Source organism: Erythrolamprus reginae, chromosome 1 (assembly GCF_031021105.1).
Source record: "Erythrolamprus reginae isolate rEryReg1 chromosome 1, rEryReg1.hap1, whole genome shotgun sequence".
NCBI classification, from domain to species: Eukaryota; Metazoa; Chordata; class Lepidosauria; order Squamata; family Dipsadidae; genus Erythrolamprus; species Erythrolamprus reginae.
Window position 1 is genome coordinate 19,738,732 of NC_091950.1, and position 18,661 is coordinate 19,757,392.

The 18,661-nt window shown below is 45.7% G+C and overlaps 1 protein-coding gene across 1 annotated transcript in view; it reads right to left on the bottom strand.

Annotated features, from left to right (window-relative positions):
* Positions 1–18,661, bottom strand: part of GRIN3B (glutamate ionotropic receptor NMDA type subunit 3B) — a 100,504-nt gene that overhangs the window by 26,559 nt on the left and 55,284 nt on the right. Inside the window, exons 2-4 of the mRNA XM_070736409.1 lie at positions 10,100–10,695; positions 5,303–5,591; positions 1,945–2,706 (exon numbers count right to left, since the gene is read on the bottom strand). Of these exons, the coding sequence (XP_070592510.1) occupies positions 1,945–2,706; positions 5,303–5,591; positions 10,100–10,695 (1,647 nt within the window). The remainder of the gene's footprint in view (positions 1–1,944; positions 2,707–5,302; positions 5,592–10,099; positions 10,696–18,661) is intronic.

Genomic DNA, 18,661 nt, shown 5'->3' on the forward strand with positions numbered 1-18,661 from the left:
AAAAAAAGTGATCCTATGATCTTGGGACGTTGCAAATGTCATTTTATAGCTGTGGGGATAATGCAATGGTCGTTGTGTGAAAACAGTCACAAGTCACTTTTTTCAGTGGCGCTATAACTTCGAATGGTCACTAAGTGAACTGTTATGCTGTAATGCTCTCTACATGGGGCTACCTTTGAAAAGTGTTCGGAAACTTCAGATCGTGCAGAATGCAGCTGTGAGAGCAATCATGGGCTTCCCTAAATATGCCCATGTTACACCAACACTCCGCAGTCTGCATTGGTTGCCGATCAATTTCCGGTCACAATTCAAAGTGTTGGTTATGACCTATAAAGCCCTTCATGGCATCGGACCAGAATATCTCCGGGACCGCCTTCTGCCGCACAAATCCCAGCGACCGGTTAGGTCCCACAGAGTTGGCCTTCTCCGGGTCCCGTCGACTAAAAAATGTCGTTTGGCGGGCCCCAGGGGAAGAGCCTTCTCTGTGGCGGCCCCGACCCTCTGGAACAACTCCCGCCTGAGATCAGAATTGCCCAAATCCTCCTCGCCTTTCGCAAGCTCCTTAAAACCCACCTCTGTCATGGGGGAACTGAGACATCTTCCCCGGGCCTATACAGTTTATACATGGTATGTTTGTGTGTATGCTTGCTTTTAATAATGGGTTTTTTAGTGTTTTTTAAATTATTAGATTTGTTCTTACATTGTCTTTGTTATTGTTGTGAGCCGCCCCGAGTCTACGGAGAGGTGCGGCATGCAAATCTAATCTAATAAAATCTAATAAATAATAATAATAATAGAAACATAGAAACATAGAAGACTGACGGCAGAAAAAGACCTCATGGTCCATCTAGTCTGCCCTTATACTATTTCCTGTATTTTATGTTACAATGGATATATGTTTATCCCAGGCATGTTTAAATTCAGTTACTGTGGATTTACCAACCATGTCTGCTGGAAGTTTGTTCCAAGGATCTACTACTCTTTCAATAATAATAATAATAATAATAATAATAATAATAATAAGAATAAGAATAATAATGATAATGTTGACTTCAACTCCCAGAATTCCTGAGCTAGTATGATTGGCTCAGGAATTCTGGGAGTTGAAGTCCACAAGTCACAGAAGAGCCAACTTTGTCTATCCCTGCCCTATACAATCAAGGTGCCGTCTGGTTGCCTTGATTTTGACTACACAACCCAACTATCTCTCCCCTCCTCAGCTCAAGTGAGGCAGCACTGAAGCTCCAAGACGGCTTCGGACAGATCAGCAACACAACTGTCCTTTTTTTGGAAGGGTCCACAAGGCTGGAAGATGATGGAGGGGAAAGCCAAGCTCAACTATAGGACATGCTTGCTTTTAATAATGGGTTTTTAGTGTTTTTTAAATTATTAGATTTGTTCTTACATTGTCTTTGTTAGTGTTGTGAGCCACCCCGAGTCTACGGAGAGGGGCGGCATACAAATCTAATAAATAATAATAATAATAATAATAATAATAATAATAATAATAATGTTGACTTCAACTCCCAGAATTCCTGAGCTAGTATGATTGGCTCAGGAATTCTGGGAGTTGAAGTCCACAAGTCACAGAAGAGCCAACTTTGTCTATCCCTGCCCTATACAATCAAGGTGCCGTCTGGTTGCCTTGATTTTGACTACACAACCCAACTATCTCTCCCCTCCTCAGCTCAAGTGAGGCAGCACTGAAGGTCCAAGACGGCTTCGGACAGATCAGCAACACAACTGTTCTTTTTTTTTTGAAGGGTCCACAAGGCTGGAAGATGATGGAGGGGAAAGCCAAGCTCAACTATAGGACACAGGCAAAGCAGAGGGAGAAGAATAAATTGGGAGGGGAGGAAGAAGATGGAGAAGGACTACGTGGGGCACTGCGAAAGAAGGGCAAGGAGGACACAAAAGAGGAGCATAGAAAGAAATTGGTTCAACCTTGGGATCATGAATCCCAGAGAGTTCCTCAAAAGTTTTTTCGCCCACCATCACTGCGGCCAAGTTGGCGGTGTAGCTGGAAAGGACCAAGAGGCAGAAGATGGCCCAGAGGTTCATGAGGAAGCGGCCCGTCCAACACTTGGGCGTCTTGCTGGAGACGGTGCGGCCGAAAAGGATGGCATAGCAGAGGTTCAGGGCGGAGGAGTAGGAGAAGATCTTCATGCGGTTCCGGCCGTGGGGCGTCATGCCGTAGGGGCTCTTCCACTCGTACAAGGTGAGGAAGAGAGCCGTCATGTGGAGAGCCACGAAGATGCCCACCCACATGGTCCAGTGCAGCGGCCACATGAAAGCCCCGATGGGCGACGCCGTGTCCCGGATCCTCACCAGGATGCCCAGGCTGGTGGAGAAGAAAGGGCTGGTGAAATCGATCACTTGGCTCCGGGCGGAATTGATGCTGAAGGAGGTCACGGCCATGTGGGCCGTGCCACTCAGGAGGTCCCCTACCAGGCCCGTCCAGCGGCCGTTCTTCCAGGCCCCGTACTTGCCGTCTCCCACGATGTAGAGGTCGAAGTCGAAGGGCAAGTCTTCGGCCAGCTTCTCCAAGAGGTCGATGCAGTAGCCGTAGCAGCATTTGCGGTACTCCAGGGGCACGGAGCCGTTCTCGGAATCCAGCTCCTCAAAGAGAGAGTCGAGCACAGCGGAGTCGTTGGTGTGAGGATCCAGGCAGAGTTGCCCCGCTGGACAGCTGCCCTCTTCGTCTACCTAGAAAGAGCATCAGTTAATAACCTTTTGAATAGCAAGCGGGAAATAACTTTCCTACGGGACCGCCTTCTGCATCATACGTCCCAATGACCGATCAGATTATGATTATTATTATTATTATTATTATTATTATTATTATTATTATTATTATTACAATAGTACCTCTACCTAAGAACGCCTCTACTTACGAACTTTTCTAGGTAAGAACCGGGTGTTCAAGATTTTTTTTGCCTCTTCTCAAGAACCATTTTCCATTTACAAATCCAAGCCTCCGAAACTGTAACCAGAAAAGGCAGGGAGAAGCCTCCATGGGGCCTCTCTAGGAATCTCCTGGGAGGAAACAGGGCTGGAAAAGGCAGGGAGAAGCCTCCGTGGGGCCTGTCTAGGAATCTCCTGGGAGGAAACAGGGCTGGAAAAGGCAAGGAGAAGTCTCCGTGGGGCATCTAGGAATCTCCTGGGAGGAAACAGGGCTGGAAAAGGCAGGGAGAAGCCTCCATGGGGCCTCTCTAGGAATCTCCTGGGAGGAAACAGGGCTGGAAAAGGCAGGGAGAAGCCTCCGTGGGGCCTGTCTAGGAATCTCCTGGGAGGAAACAGGGCTGGAAAAGGCAAGGAGAAGTCTCCGTGGGGCATCTAGGAATCTCCTGGGAGGAAACAGGGCTGGAAAAGGCAGGGAGAAGTCTCCGTGGGGCATCTAGGAATCTCCTGGGAGGAAACAGGGCTGGAAAAGGCAGGGAGAAGCCTCCGTGGGGCATCTAGGAATCTCCTGGGAGGAAACAGGGCTGGAAAAGGCAGGGAGAAGCCTCCATTGGGCCTCTCAAGGAATCTCCTGGGAGGAAGCAGGGCTGGAAAAGGCAGGGAGAAGCCTCCATTGGGCCTCTCTAGGAATCTCCTGGGAGGAAACAGGGCTGGAAAAGGCAGGGAGAAGCCTCCGTGGGGCCTGTCTAGGAATCTCCTGGGAGGAAACAGGGCTGGAGAAGGCAGGGAGAAGCCTCCGTGGGGCATCTAGGAATCTCCTGGGAGGAACCAGGGCTGGAAAAGGCGTGGAGAAGTCTCTGTGGGGCCTCTCTAGGAATCTAGGGGAGGCTGCAACAGTTGTAAATATGAAAAAGTCATAGTGCTGTTCTCACTAAATGGTCATTAAATGAATGGTGGTAAATCGAAGACTACCTATAATCTGCACATCTGGAGAATGCCAAGTTAACTGAGGGCTGTTATATGTTAGCAATAGCCATAGCACTTAGACTTGTATACCGCTTCCCTCACCACTCTCAAACTATTCACTAAGGCTGCATTACTATTACTATTAGACTTCTCATTGTTCCTTTCACCCATCTCTTTCCACTTATGACTGTATCAGTAATGGGCTGCTCCCTGGACAAGGGGGGGACGGGACACGGTTCCAGTAGCGGAAATGGAGCTGTGCTTGCAGCTCCAGCTGACTGGCAGTCGGGTGCATGTGCCTGCCGTGAGATTTCTCACTCGAGGAAATCTCACTCAATGACATGCGCAACTATGAGATTTGGCGATTTTGCTTTCCTGCATGCACAGGAAGCGAAAGAGCCAGGGAAAATCACCAAAATCTCATGGCCGCGCGTATCCTCATGATCTATCTAGATCTATCTATCTCTCTATCTATCTATCTCTCTATCTCTCTCTCTCTCTCTCTCTCTATCTATCTCTCTCTCCCTATCATCTATCTATCTCATCCATCCATCCATCATCTATGTATCTATCTACGTATCTACCTATCTATCATCTATCTATCTATCTATCTATCTATCTATCTATCTATCTATCTATCTATCTATCTATGTATCTACCTACTTACCTATCTATCTATCATCTATCTATCTATCTATCTATCTATCTATCTATCTATCTATCATCTATCTATCTATCTATCTATCTATCTATCTATCTATCTATCTATCTATCTACCTACCTACCTATCATCTATCTATCTATCTATCTATCTATCTATCTATCTATCTATCTATCTATCTATCTATCTACCTACCTACTTACCTCTCTCTCTCTCTCTCTCTCTCTCTCTCTCTCTCTCTCTCTCTCTATCTATCTATCTATCTATCTATCTATCTATCTATCTATCTATCTGGATTTATATGCCGCCCCTCTCCAAGGACTCAGGATGGCTAATATTAATATTGTTTCCTGATTGCTTATTTGTACCCTATCATTAATTCATGATTCTTGACAAATGTATCTTTTCTTTTAGACATACTGAGAGCATATGCACTAAAGACAAATTCCTTGTGGGTCCAATCGCACTTGGCCAAGAATTCTATTCTATTCTGTTCTATTCTATGTGGCTTACAGAACCACCGTATTACCCCACAAAATCTGGGTCCTCATTTTATTAACCTCGGAAGAATGAAGGCTGAGTTAACCTTGAGCCGCTGAGACTCGTACCCCCGAACTGCGGGCAACCGGCAATCAGCAGAAGTAGCCTGCAGTACTGCATTCTAACCACTGTGCCACCACGACACAATTTTATATTTTTATAAAAGAGAAATGTCTGTGAGATGATCCGCTCTGCTCAGCCGGTGCCCCCACGTGTCCCGATGTACCTACGCACCTCCCGGATGAAGACAAAGGGGTGTTCCACCAAGGTCACCACCCGCAGCTTCATGCGCGAGAAGCCCCCGCCCTCGGCCTGGTTCTTGCGCTGCAGGTGCTGCGGCCAGCTGCCCTCCTCCGCTTCCATTTCGCCCCCCTTCCAGCTGCCCACCGTCACCCACGTGGGCTGGCCCACCGAATCCCTCAGCAGGCTCCAGATTTTGTAGTGGCGGTCAGTGTGGATGTGAGACGTGTTGTGCACAAAGATCTCTCCTGTCTGGCCACGGAAAGAGGTGTTGGCTAAAAACCTGCAATAGAGAAAGACAAAAGGAGGGATTGAAGACAACATTAATAGGGACCTTGGTGGTGTTCTAGTCCAACCCACTGCTCATGAGGATGCATCCTTCTCTTCTGAAGTTTTTGCTAGCACAGAACTGCCAATACAATACTCAGATTGAGGATTCCTTTCTTCCAAGTGCATTATTTAACATTTGGAAACATTAAACTGCAGTTTCCATTGCTTTGACCACTTATCTAGTAAAGCTAAATCATTTGCCATATTACAGACGCCTCCAGGAATATCAACCCTATTGCACACTTTAGAGTCATTGGCTTGGCGGGACCCAGGGGAAGAGCCTCCTCTGGAACCAACTCCCCCCAGAGATTAGAATTGCCCCCACCCCCCTTGCCTTTCGTAAGCTACTTAAAACCCACCTCTGCCGCCAGGCATGGGGGAATTAAGATTCCCTTTCCCCCCTAGGCCTTTACAATTTTATGCGTGGTATGTTTGTATGTATGTTTGGTTTTTTATATTACAGTGATCTCTCGGTTAGCGCGGGGGTTACGTTCCAAGACCTCCCGCGCTAACCGATTTCCGCGTTATACTGGATGCGGAAGTAAAAACCACCATCTGCGCATGTGCGCCATTTTTTTTCATGGCCGCACATGCGCAGATGGTGGAGTTTGCGTGTGGGCGGCGGGGAAGACCAAGGGAAGGTTCCTTCAGCCGCCCAACAGCTGATCTGCTCCGCAGCGCGGAAGCAGCGAGGAGCCGAAGATGGGGTAAAGGCAAAGGGGAAACCCCATCTTCGGCTCCTCGCTGCTGCCGCGCTGCAGAGCGGATCAGGTGTTGGGCGGCTGAAGGAACCTTCCCTTGGTCTTCCCGCCGCCCAGGCAAAGGGGAAACCCCAAGATCGCTTGCCGCTTTGCAGCTTGGAGCCTTGCTTCGCCTCCTTCGCTGCAATAGGCAAGCGGCAAGCGATCTTGAGAAAGAGAGAGAAAGGAGGGCGACTTGCTAGTCCACGCCCCCCTGGATGAACAGCCTCGCATGGCCCCAGCGCCGGGCTCCGCTGTTGCCTCCGCCCCCATTCGGCTCTGCAGCTGAGAGGCCTTCCCGGCAGAGCCCTCCCCAACAGCTCCCGCCGCCAGCGCAAAAAAGAAAAGAAAAAAAAAATCCCCAAAAGAGGCAGGCACAAAGCGGGGGCACAAGGGGAGCTGCCCGGCAGAGGTTGCTTTTTTTCTTCTCGTGGGCAAGTGGAGGGGGGGAGAGAGAAGGGAGGAAGAGAGTGTGAGAGAGGAAGAAAGAGAGAGAGAAATGATAGAAAAAAGGGGAGAAAAAAGAGAAATGAGAAAATGATTGAAGCATAGTGACAGGAAAGAAAGAGAAAGAGACAGAGAAGTGACTCTTGGTGATGACGTATGACGTCATCGGGTGGGAAAAACCGTGGTATAGCAAAAAAACCGTGGAGTATTTTTAAATTAATATTTTGTGAAAAACCGTGTTGTAGCGTTTCGCACTAATCGAGACCGTGCTAATCGAGGGATCACTGTAAAGGGTTTTTAATCGTTTTTAGTATTGGATTATTATTGTACGCTGTTTTATGATTGCTGTTAGCCGCCCTGAGTCTTCGGAGAGGGGCGGCATATAAATCAAATCAAATCAAATCAATCAATCAATCAATAAATAAATAAATTGAATTAAATAAATTAAATAAATTAAACAAACAAATAAACAAACAAATAAATAAATAAATAGGCAAACCTTCCCTACCAAACCTTCCCCTATGTCACTCACAAACATATTAAAAAGAATAGGACCCAGAACAGACCCTTGTGGCACACCGCTTGTAACCTGTCTCTGCTCAGAATACTCGCCATTAACAGTAACTCTCTGATGTCTACGCTTCAGCCAGAGCTGATACAGGGCAAAGTCTCGCGTGCCTTCTGATGTGGCTCCGTGTGCCACCTGTCGCACACATGACATAGATTTACCATGATAGGTGTAGAGTCTCCTGCTTGAGTGGAGGGTTGGACTAGAGCAGTGTTTTTCAACCAGTGTGCCATGAGACATAATAATAATAATAATAATAATAATAATAATAATAATAATAATAATAATAATTTATTAGATAATTATTATTAGATAATTATTATTAGATAATTATTATTAGATAATAATTTAATAATAATCTAACAATAATAATAATCTAATAATTTATTAGATAATTATCATTAGATAATAATTTAATAATAATCTAATAATAATAATAATCTAATAATTTATTAGATTTGTATCCCGCCCCTCTCCGAAGACATGGTCTGGTGTGTCGTGGGGAAATTAAATATGGGTCCCCAAACTACGGCCTGCGTGCCAGATATGGCCCGCGGAGGCCATTTATCCAGCCCACCGCCAGCCGCCTCCATCCGAACATAAACATTCCCCTCACAATCCCTCCAGCTATCAGCAACAGGAAGAGTGGAGGCACAGGGAACGCTCACTGACCAATCACCTTCTAGGATTCATCCCAACCACTACCGATGAACCAATAGCAGGCTGTCTCTCATCCACACCCAGGAAGGTCCCCGCTTGGGCTGCCGTGCACTTCTCATTGTGTGGCCGCGGCGAGTAGTTGAAGCTGCTACTCCTCCCCATGGTCCCGATTTCTAATCCTGGTCAGGACTGGAGGTAAATCTTGCCACCACTGGATGAAGCCTCAGCTGGTTATCTATCTATCTATCTATCTATCTATCTATCTATCTATCTATCTATCTATCTATCTATCTATCTATCTATCTATCTGATTTGATTTGTATGCCGCCCCTCTCCGGAGACTCGGGGTGGCTAACAGCAACAATAAAACAGTGTACAATAGTAATTCAATACTACAAATGATTAAAAACCCATTAATATAAAAACCAAACATACATACATACCATGCATAGAATTGTAAAGGCCTAGGGGGAAAGAGGATCTCAATTCCCCCATGCCTGGCGGCAGAGGTTATGTCTATCCTGATGGTGTATTAAACTATATTATTAACTATATGTATAATATGTAATGTGTAGAGTGTGATTTTGTGTCATTTTGGTTGGTGGTGTGCCCCAGGATTTTGTAAATGTAAAAAATGTGCTGCGGCTCAAAAAAGGTGCAAAATCACTGGACTAGGGGACCTAAACAGTGATGGCGAACCTTTTTTGTCTTGGGTGCTGAAAGAGCGTGGGTGTGTGCTATCACACAAGCCCGAGTGCCCACACCCATAATTCAATGCCTGGGGAGGACAAAAACAGCTTTCCCCGCTCCCCGGAGGCCCCCTGGAGGCCGGAAACGGACTGTTTCCCAACTGCTGGTGTGCCCAGTAGACTCATTTTTGGCCCTCCTCAGCCTCCAAAGGTTTCCCTGGAGCCAGGATAAAAACTCCCTCACCCACCCCCCTTGGAGGCTCTTTGGAAGCCAAAATCGCCCTCCCAGAGCCCCTGTGCGAACCAAAAATCAGATGGCCAACACAAACATACACACTGGAGCTGAGTTAAAGCAACAGCTCACGTGCCAGCAGATATGGCTCCGCGTGCCACCTGTGGCACCTGTGCCATAGGTGAGCCATCACGGACCTACAAGGTCCCTTCAAACTCTGTTAATTTGTAAATCTGTTAATGACTTTGAAAACTGTTCGGAAACTTCAGATCGTGCAGAATGCAGCTGCGAGAGCAATCATGGGCTTTCCCAGGTATGCCCATGTTACATCAACACTCCGCAGTCTGCATTGGTTGCCTATCAGTTTCCGGTCACAATTCAAAGTGTTGGTTATGACCTATAAAGCCCTTCATGGCACCGGACCAGATTATCTCAGGGACCACCTTCTGCTGCACAAATCCCAGCGACCAGTCAGGTCCCACAGAGTGGGTCTTCTTCGGGTCCCGTCAACTAAACAATGCCGCTTGGCGGGACCCAGGGGAAGAGCCTTCTCTGTGGCGGCCCCGGCCCTCTGGAACCAACTCCCCCCAGAGATTAGAATCGGCCCCACCCTCCTTGCCTTTCGTAAGCTTCTTGAAACCCACCTCTGCCGCCAGGCATGGGAGAATTAAGATTCCTTTTCCTCCTAGGCCTTTACAATTTTATGCATGGTATGTTTGTATGTATGTTTGGTTTTTTATATTAAGGGGTTTTTCATTTGTTTTTAGTATTGGATTACTATTGTACATTGTTTTATGATTGCTGTTAGCCACCCCGAGTCTTCGGAGAGGGGCGGCATATAAATCCAATAAATGAATGAATGAATGAATGAATGAATAAAATAAATAAATAAATAAATAAAACAAATAAAACAAACAAACAAATAAATAAATAAAATGAATGAATGAATGAATAAATAAATAAATAAAAACTTTGTACACGTGGCAAAATTCATATAACCACTGCTTTGCTTAGCCAAGGCAATTTTGGGGCTTAATTGGGGTCATACGTTGAGAAGCGGGTGTGCATGCTAGGAGAAGGGATCGGTTACTCTTAGGGATTCAAAAATCAAGAGTAGCTACTCACTGGGAAAGGTAGAGCCCCGAGGACTCAGAGTCCACAACATGTTTGTCATTGCAATTCACCATGCTCTGGATGAGGGCAAGGTCTGGTCGGATGTAGACAGCGCGGGAAATGGCGCGAGACACCAGCTCTATGGCGTCCTGGATGAAGTTTTCCAGGGAGGGCCTGTCCACCTCCCCAAAGGCCAGAAGTCCTAACGGAAGCCCCTCCGTCTGGAGCTCACCCACGTTCTGAGGTTGCCCCCAAATCCAGTGGAACTGTTGAGTGACTCCCAACTCCTTCGCAGTCCGGAATATGAGCTGGGAGAAGGGAGCGTTACAGCCGAAAAGCAAAGCCGGGCCGGGCAATTCGCGGTATTCCTCCAAATGTCTCCGAAGGTGGCGAGCAGCTTCTCTCTCGTCCAGGAAGCTCAAGTCAATCACAACGGTCTTCTCCAGGTGGGCATGGCTGGTCCAGAGGTCGAGGAAGGCCGATGCATCCCAGGCTTGGCACAAAACCAGGGTGACGTCTTGCCAACGGTTGGCATGGAAGACGGTGGCCAGCAGGTCCAGGAGAGTCTCAAAGTCGCCGCATTGGTCCATGTGGAGGTGGAAGGGGTTCTGCGAGAAGGAGTCAGGAAGGGAAACAAGAAAGTAAAAGCAAATAGTCCCTGACTTACAACAGTTCATTTAGTGACGGTTCAAAGTTACAATGTCAATTAAAAAAAAAAGACTTAGGATGATTTTTCACAGTCCCAATCTTTGTAGTAAGTCCATGATCATGGGGTCAAAATTCAGATATTTGCCACAGTCCACATAGACTGTGCGGAAGTGAATAGATTAACAATGAAACTTAAAAATAAGGAAGATTCGGAATTATTTTATTATTATTATTATTTATTGGATTTGTATGCCGTCCCTCTCCGCAGACTCGGGGCAGCTAACAACAGTGGTAAAACAACATAAACAATCCAATTAATAAAAACAACTAAAAACCCCTTATTATAAAAAACCAAACATACACACAAACATACCATGCATAACTTGTAATAGCCTAGGGGGAAAGGATAACTCAACTCCCCCATGCCTGGCGACAAAGGTGGGTCTTAAGTAATTTGCGAAAGACAAGGAGGGTGGGGGCCGTTCTAATCTCTGGGGGGAGTTGGTTCCAGAGGGTCAGGGCCGCCACAGAGAAGGCTCTTCCCCTGGGTCCCGCCAAACGACATTGTTTGGTCGACGGGACCCGGAGAAGGCCAACTCTGTGGGACCTTATCGGCCGCTGGGATTCGTGCGGTAGAAGGCGGGTCCGGATGTATTCTGGCCCGGAATTGTGACCGGAAACCGATCGGCAGCCAGTGCAGGCCGCGGAGTGTTGCAGAAACGTGGGCGAATCTAGGAAGCCCCACGATGGCTCTCGCGGCCGCATTCTGCACGATCTGAAGTTTCCGAACACTTTTCAAAGGTAGCCCCATGTAGAGAGCGTTGCAGTAATCGAACCTCAAGGTGATGAGGTTTATGGGTAAAATTTTACGAATGCGTAGAAAAGGAATTTAGATAAGAGATTAAATTATCATGATCAAAAGAAAAAGAAAATGGAAAAGAAATTGAAGAAATTCAGGTGACAGAATTTAGATCAAGGAGGTAGCATTAGATTAATAACACATACTTAAAATAAAGAGTTAACAATATAGATATGATGTTAAACAATAAGAAGTTTAAAAGCAATGTTGACAATCCAAAGAAGGATGGGAAAATGCTGTCAGTCTGTTAAATGTTATATGTATTAAAATTGGTTGCCGATCGGTTTCCGGTCACAATTCAAAGTGTTGGTTATGACCTATAATGCCCTTCATGGCATCGGACCAGAATATCTCCGGGACCGCCTTCTGCCGCACAAATCCCAGCAACCAGTTAGGTCCCACAGAGCTGGCCTTCTCCGGGTCCTGTCGACTAAACAATGTTGTCTGGCGGGACCCAGGGGAAGAGCCTTCTCTGTGGCGGCCCCGACTCTATGGAACCAACTCCCCCCAGATATCAGACTTGCCCCCACCCTCCTTGCCTTTCGTAAGCTCCTCATGACCCACCTCTGTCGTCAGGCATCGGGGAATTGAAATTTCCCTTCCCCCTAGGCTTATAGAATTTATACATGGTATGTTTGTATGTATGATTGGTTCTTTAAATTGGGGTTTTTTAGATTATTTTTAATATTAGATTTGTTTACATTGTCTTTTTATTGTTGTTAGCCACACCTAGTCTGCGGAGAGGGGCGGCATACAAATCTGATTAATAAATAAATAAATAATAATGATAAAATTACAACCACTCAGGGAAGGGTCTGGAACAGTGGTTCTCACTCTGGGGGATCAGTACCCCTTTGGGGGTCAAACGACTGTTTCACAGGGGTCGCCTAAGACCATGGGAAAAGACAAATTTCCCAAGGTGTTAGGAACTAAAGCTTCTATTTTGGCATTTTGGAACATATTTTTACAATCCGACCAATCACACGTTTACAGTGGGGGTGTCCCTCTGACCTTCCTGCCAATCGGCTTAAAGCTCTGTTGGGAGAATTGGCACTAGACTTACGGTTGGGGGTCACCACAGCAAGAGGAAACGTATTAAGGGGTCGCGGCATTAGAAAGGTTGAGAACCACTAGTGTAGAAGGAGAAAGAGGAAGTAGAAAGGAAGGAGGGAAGGGAAGGAGGAGAGGGAGGAAGGGGGAGAGAAGGAATAAGAAGATAGGAAGGGGAGAAGGAGATAGAGAGAGGGGAGCATGGAGAAAAGAAAGAAATAGACTACTCAATAACAGCAAGACCAGGTGTTAAAATAGGCTGTTGAATTTTGACTGATTGGAAAATGTGTGTACTATTGACATATTCTAAAGGTACAGTGGTACCTTTACTTAAGAACTTAATTTGTTCCGTGATCAGGTTCTTAAGCAGAAATGTTTGTAAGTAGAAGCAATTTCCCCCATAGGAATCAATGTAAAAGCAAATAATGCGTGCAAACCCATTAGGAAAGAAATAAAAGTTCAGAATTTGGGTGGGAGGAGGAGGAGTAAGAAGAGGAGGAGGAGAGTCGCTGCCGAAGGAAGAAGTTGAGGGAAGGGGAATCAAAAAAATCCAAAACTTTAAGGCTTAAAAAAAAAAGAGGGACTCTGGGGCGGCGCCCAGAGAAAGGAAAACGCTCCGTTCGCTCTGGGCTGCCCAGAGTGAAGGGAGCGTTTCTTTTCTCTGGGCGCTGGTAGAGGTTTATTCCTTCTCCAAGCGCCCAGAGAAAGGAAAATGCTTCGTTTGCTCTGGACTGCCAAAGCCTCCTTAAGTGCCACCGAAAGGCTCCTCTGGCAGCCCCAAAAAGCCTGAGATGGCCGGGATTAAAGGGGGAATGATAGGAAACTGGCTGGGCCTTCGTGCCGCTCTCAAATTTCCTGGGAAATTTTTCCGGGCTCAAGTTCTTAAGTAGAAAAATGGTTCTTTTGAAGAGGCAAAAAAATCTTGGACACCCGGTTCTTATCTATCTAGAAAAGTTCTTAAGTAGAGGTGTTCTTAGGTAGAGGTACCACAGTATATGTATTGATGTATACAGTGGTACCTCATGATACAAACCCCTTGTCTTACGAACAATCCGAGATACAAACCTGGGGTTCAGAAATTTTTTGCCTCTTCTTACGAACTTTTTCCTTCTTACGAACCCGTTGCCACCGCCGAGAAGCCCTGCCGCCTGTCTGTCACCTTTTAAAACAGCCGGGGGGCTTCTCAGCGTCCTCCTGAACCCGAACGCCAAACCTGAACTTCCGGGTTCGGCGTTCGGGAGGCCACCGAGAAGCCCCCCAGCTGTTTTAAAAGGTGACAGCCGGGCGGCAGGGCTTCTCAGCGGCCTCCCGAACGCCGAACCCGGAAGTTCAGGTTTGGTGTTCGGGTTCAGAAGGACGCTGAGAAGGCCCCCCCCCCGGCTGTTTTAAAAGGTGACAGCCGGGCGTCGTCGTTTTTTTGCGTTGCACGGATTAATTGACTTTACATTGTTTCCTATGGGAAACAATGTTTCGTCTTACAAACTTTTCGTCTTACGAACCTCCCCCGGGAACCAATTAGGTTCATAAGACAAGGTATTACTGTATATGGAAAATGTGGAGAAAAAAATAAAAAAAATTATAATTAAAAAAAAAAATCCAGATGCTTGGCAACTGCTTCGCACAACTGGGGGAATCCATTAACAACTGGGTTACTAATTGATCAACTGCAGTGATTCACTTAACAACCCTGGCAAGAAAGGTCGTAGAACAGGGCCAAAACTTACTTACGGCTACATGAGTCGTGGACAGCTACTGTCCCATATGAAGAGTTTTTGAGATCCAGGTGTGGATTAAAGCATGCCTTTGCCAATGATGACAGCACCACAATCCCCCCCACTTTCTGCTAAGCAGTGTTTCAAGAGGGTTGGTCACTGCTGGCCTCCCCTGCACCATCTGTAACCCCACAGCCAGCTGCAGATGAAGGCTTAAACCAGAAGTGGGGCAAACTTGTAAATATGGCAGCTGCCACCAGAGGGCAGAAGACATCCGCAGCTAAGCTTAAATTCAGCCCTGCTAAAGAGGTCTCCCATCAGTATAAAAACTAAAAGTGGAATTTCCAATACAGCTAAAGGCTCCCTTGAGTCCAGTTTCCGGCAAAAGATAGAAGCTGTTTGTGCTGCCTGCTTCTAGGTTGACGGAGTGATTTCTTAGCTTGGTCTACAGCTCTGAAATTCTCTGGGTATCCGCTATGCACATAGATATCTGATGCTCATTTAATTTTATTTTGAGATCAGCCGTGATCCGAACGACACAGCCCCATTTCCATATCACCCTCTAAAACAGTGTTTCCCGACCTTGGCAACTTGAAGATATCTGGACTTCAACTCCCAGAATTCCCCAGTCAGCATTTGCTGGCTGTGGAATTCTGGGAGTTGAAGTCCAAATAAAATGAGGACAATCCGGGTCCTCATTGTACCCACCTTGGAAGGATGGAAGGCTGAGTCAACCTTGAGCCGGTGATGAGATTTGAACCGCTGACCTACAGATCCACTCGAAACAGAATACGCTACGAAAATAGACTAACAATCCTGGGTCTAGAAAGCTTAGAACTACGACGCCTAAAACATGATTTAAGCATTGCCCACAAGATCATATGCTGCAACGTCCTACCTGTCAATGACTACTTCAGCTTCAACCGCAATAACACAAGAGCACGCAACAGATTCAAAGTTAATATTAACCGCTACAAACTTGACTGTAAAAAATATGACTAACAATCGAGTTGTCGAAGCGTGGAACTCATTACCAGACTCAATAGTGTCAACCCCTAACCCCCAACATTTTCCCCTTAGACTATTCACAATTGACCTCTCCAGGTTCCTTAGAGGTCAGTAAGGGGCGTGCATAAGTGCACCAGTGTGCCTTTCATCCCTTGTCCAATTATCTTTCCTTTATCTCATATATCATATATATTTTCTTCCTTTCATATATCTTCTTCTCTATTTTATATTTTTCTTTATATATATTACCTCATGTCTATTCTCTTCTATATGTATTGTGTATTGGACAAAATAAACAAATAAATAAATAATAAAGTTGCCAAAGTTGGGAAACACTGCTCTAAAAGAGCTCCCCCAAAACTCTCCAGCTCATAGCATTATAGCATTTAGACTTATATACTGCTTCACAGTGCTTTATAGCAGTGTTTTTCAACCAGTGTGCCGCGGCACACTAGTGTGCTGCGAAACATGGTCATGTGTGCCGCGAAGCTCAGAGAGAAAGAAAGCAAGAGAGAGAGAAAGAAAGCAAGAGAGAAAGCAAGAGAGAGAAAGAGCGAGTGAGCGAGAGAATGAGAGAGAGAAAGAAACCAAGAGAGAGAAAGAGAACAAGAGAAAGAGAAAGAGAGAGAGCAAGAGAGAGAAAGAAAGCAAGAGAGAGAGAGAGGGAGGGAAGGAGAGAGAGAGAAAGACATAGAGGGAGGTAGGGAGGGAGAGAGAAAGAGAGCAAAAAAGAAAGGAAGGAAGGAAGAGAAAGAAAGAGGGATGGAGAGAGAGAGAAAGAGCGAGTGAGCGAGAGAATGAGAGAGAGAAAGAAACCAAGAGAGAGAAAGAGAACAAGAGAAAGAGAGAAAGAAAGAGAGAGAGAGAGAAAAAAGCAAGAGAGAGAGAGGGAGGGAGGGAAGGAGAGAGAGAGAAAGACATAGAGGGAGGGAGGGAGGGAGAGAGAAAGAGAGCAAAAAAGAAAGGAAGGAAGGAAGGAAGAGAAAGAAAGAGGGATGGAGAGAGAAAGAGGAAGGAAGGGAGAGAAAGAGGGAGGGAGAAAGAAATAGAGCGAAGGGGAGGAAAAGAGAGAGAGAGAATTTTTTTGTCCAAACATTTTTTAGCCCCTCCCCTCCCCCGCTCAATGTGCCCCAGGGTTTCGTAAATGTAAAAAATGTGCCGCGGCTCAAAAAAGGTTGAAAATCACTGCTTTATAGTCCCTCTCTAAGCGGTTTACAGAGAGTGAGCCTATTGCCCCCAACATTTGGGGTTCTTCTGTTTAGCAACCTTGGAAGGATGGAAGGCTGAGTCAATCTTGAGCCTACTGAGATTCGATCTGCCAAATTGTGAGGGGATGCTTGTGCGCGATTTTGTTGGGGTTTTTTACTTCCGTGCATGAGCAGAAGTAAAAAAATCACTGGAATCACATGCCGCGAGCGTCCTCTCACAAGATTTTGCTTCCGAGCATGTGCAGGAAGCAAAATAAAGCCAATAATTCCAAAAAAAGAGATAGTACTGCACGACGGACTGGCGAAGACAGCACCGGATCCATCGCACAGAAATTGCGCAATCTATGGGACACTACTAGAACGTAGTTCCGGGGCGTACGGGCAGTAACCCACCACTGGTTCTAGTGCAGCTGACTACATGGAGTTGAGAGTTTCTTTGAGCTTTGCACTTGAGCTCCCTGTTCTTGTGCAAGAACATGTATTCTATTGGCGGCTGTCAGATTCCCATGGGGTCATGTAGGGGTCATAACTGGCTCTATAGGCAAATAATAAATCCTAGGTCTGAATTAAATTTGGTTGACGTTTGGACAGCTCTGAGGATGATGTAATAATTCCTATTGTGGCTTAATGGCTTTGTCCTCTGTTGGATGTTGAGTGACAGCTGCTTCTCATCCTACCCTTCTGCCTTTATTTCAAAATATTTTGTCTTATTTTATTATTTTATTTATTTTATTAATCAGATTTGTATGCCGCCCCTCTCCGCAGACTCGGGGCGGCTAACAACAATAAAAAGACAATGTAAACAAATCTAATATTAAAAATAATCTAAAAAACCCCAATTTAATGAACCAATCATACATACAAACATACCATGTATAAATTCTATAAGCCCAGGGGGAAGGAAAAATTTCAATTCCCCCATGCCTGACAACAGTGGGTTTTGAGGAGCTTACAAAAGGCAAGGAGGGTGGGGGCAACTCTGATATCCGGGGGGAGTTGGTTCCAGAGGGTCGGGGCCGCCACAGAGAAGGCTCTTCCCCTGGGTCCTGCCAGATGACATTGTTTAGTCGACGGGACCCGGAGAAGGCCAACTCTGGGGGACCTAACTGGTCGCTGGGATTCGTGCGGCAGAAGACGGTCCCGGAGATATTCTGATCCGATGCCATGAAGGGCTTTATAGGTCATAACCTATAGATGACCAAATCTGCATTTCTAAAAGCTGGCCTCAGTAACTGCTGGGGCTATTAAGGAAAGTAGAGGTTGCTTTTTGCTTCTGGAGAAAGATGTTTCTCCATTTCTCCCTTTGGGAAATATAATAACCTGCCTTTTTAAAATATTCCTCAAAATATTTCATTCTTCTAAGAGAGGTGGTGGCTTCCCACACAATGAATCTAATTAAAAGAGAGATAAAACAGAGCGAGCCAAGGACTGGGCATAATTAGCCCATGGAACTCATTCCCACAAGATTTGATGACCCCTGCAAACAAAAGGCTGAATAAATTTATAGAGGACAAGCTGTCTCTCTTGAAGATTCAATCTATCTCTAAATTGCAGCGAGGTGATATGACTTCAAATATCCGTTGCAAATAAACAATAACAGAAAAGGGACAAAACTCCATTTACTGTATTAAGAAGCATCAGATTTGGCCTCCAAATGAAATGCTGGACCGAGAGGGACCTCGGCTTCATCCAGGAAGGCTATTCTTATACTGTATTTTTAAAAATGCAAATATCATCATGGTCATGGTCCCCATCACCATTCTATTGATCGTGACATAAATCAAGGCATTATTATTATTATTATTATTATTATTATTATTATTATTATTTAGATTTATATGCCACCCTTCTCCGAAAACTCGGGGCGGCTATTTTTAATGAGGAAATGAAAAGGATACCGGGAAAAACCCTTGTAAACAACCCTTATGGATTATTATAAAATTATCATTATAATTAAGAGTCGTTAACCTAATTTTGTGAAGTTTCTTCTCTGGTAACATTGCACTGCTAACCAGGGCATACCAAACCTTTGCCAGACCAATTTTTGAATACAGCTCCTCTGCCTGGAATCCACACTGTATATTGGACA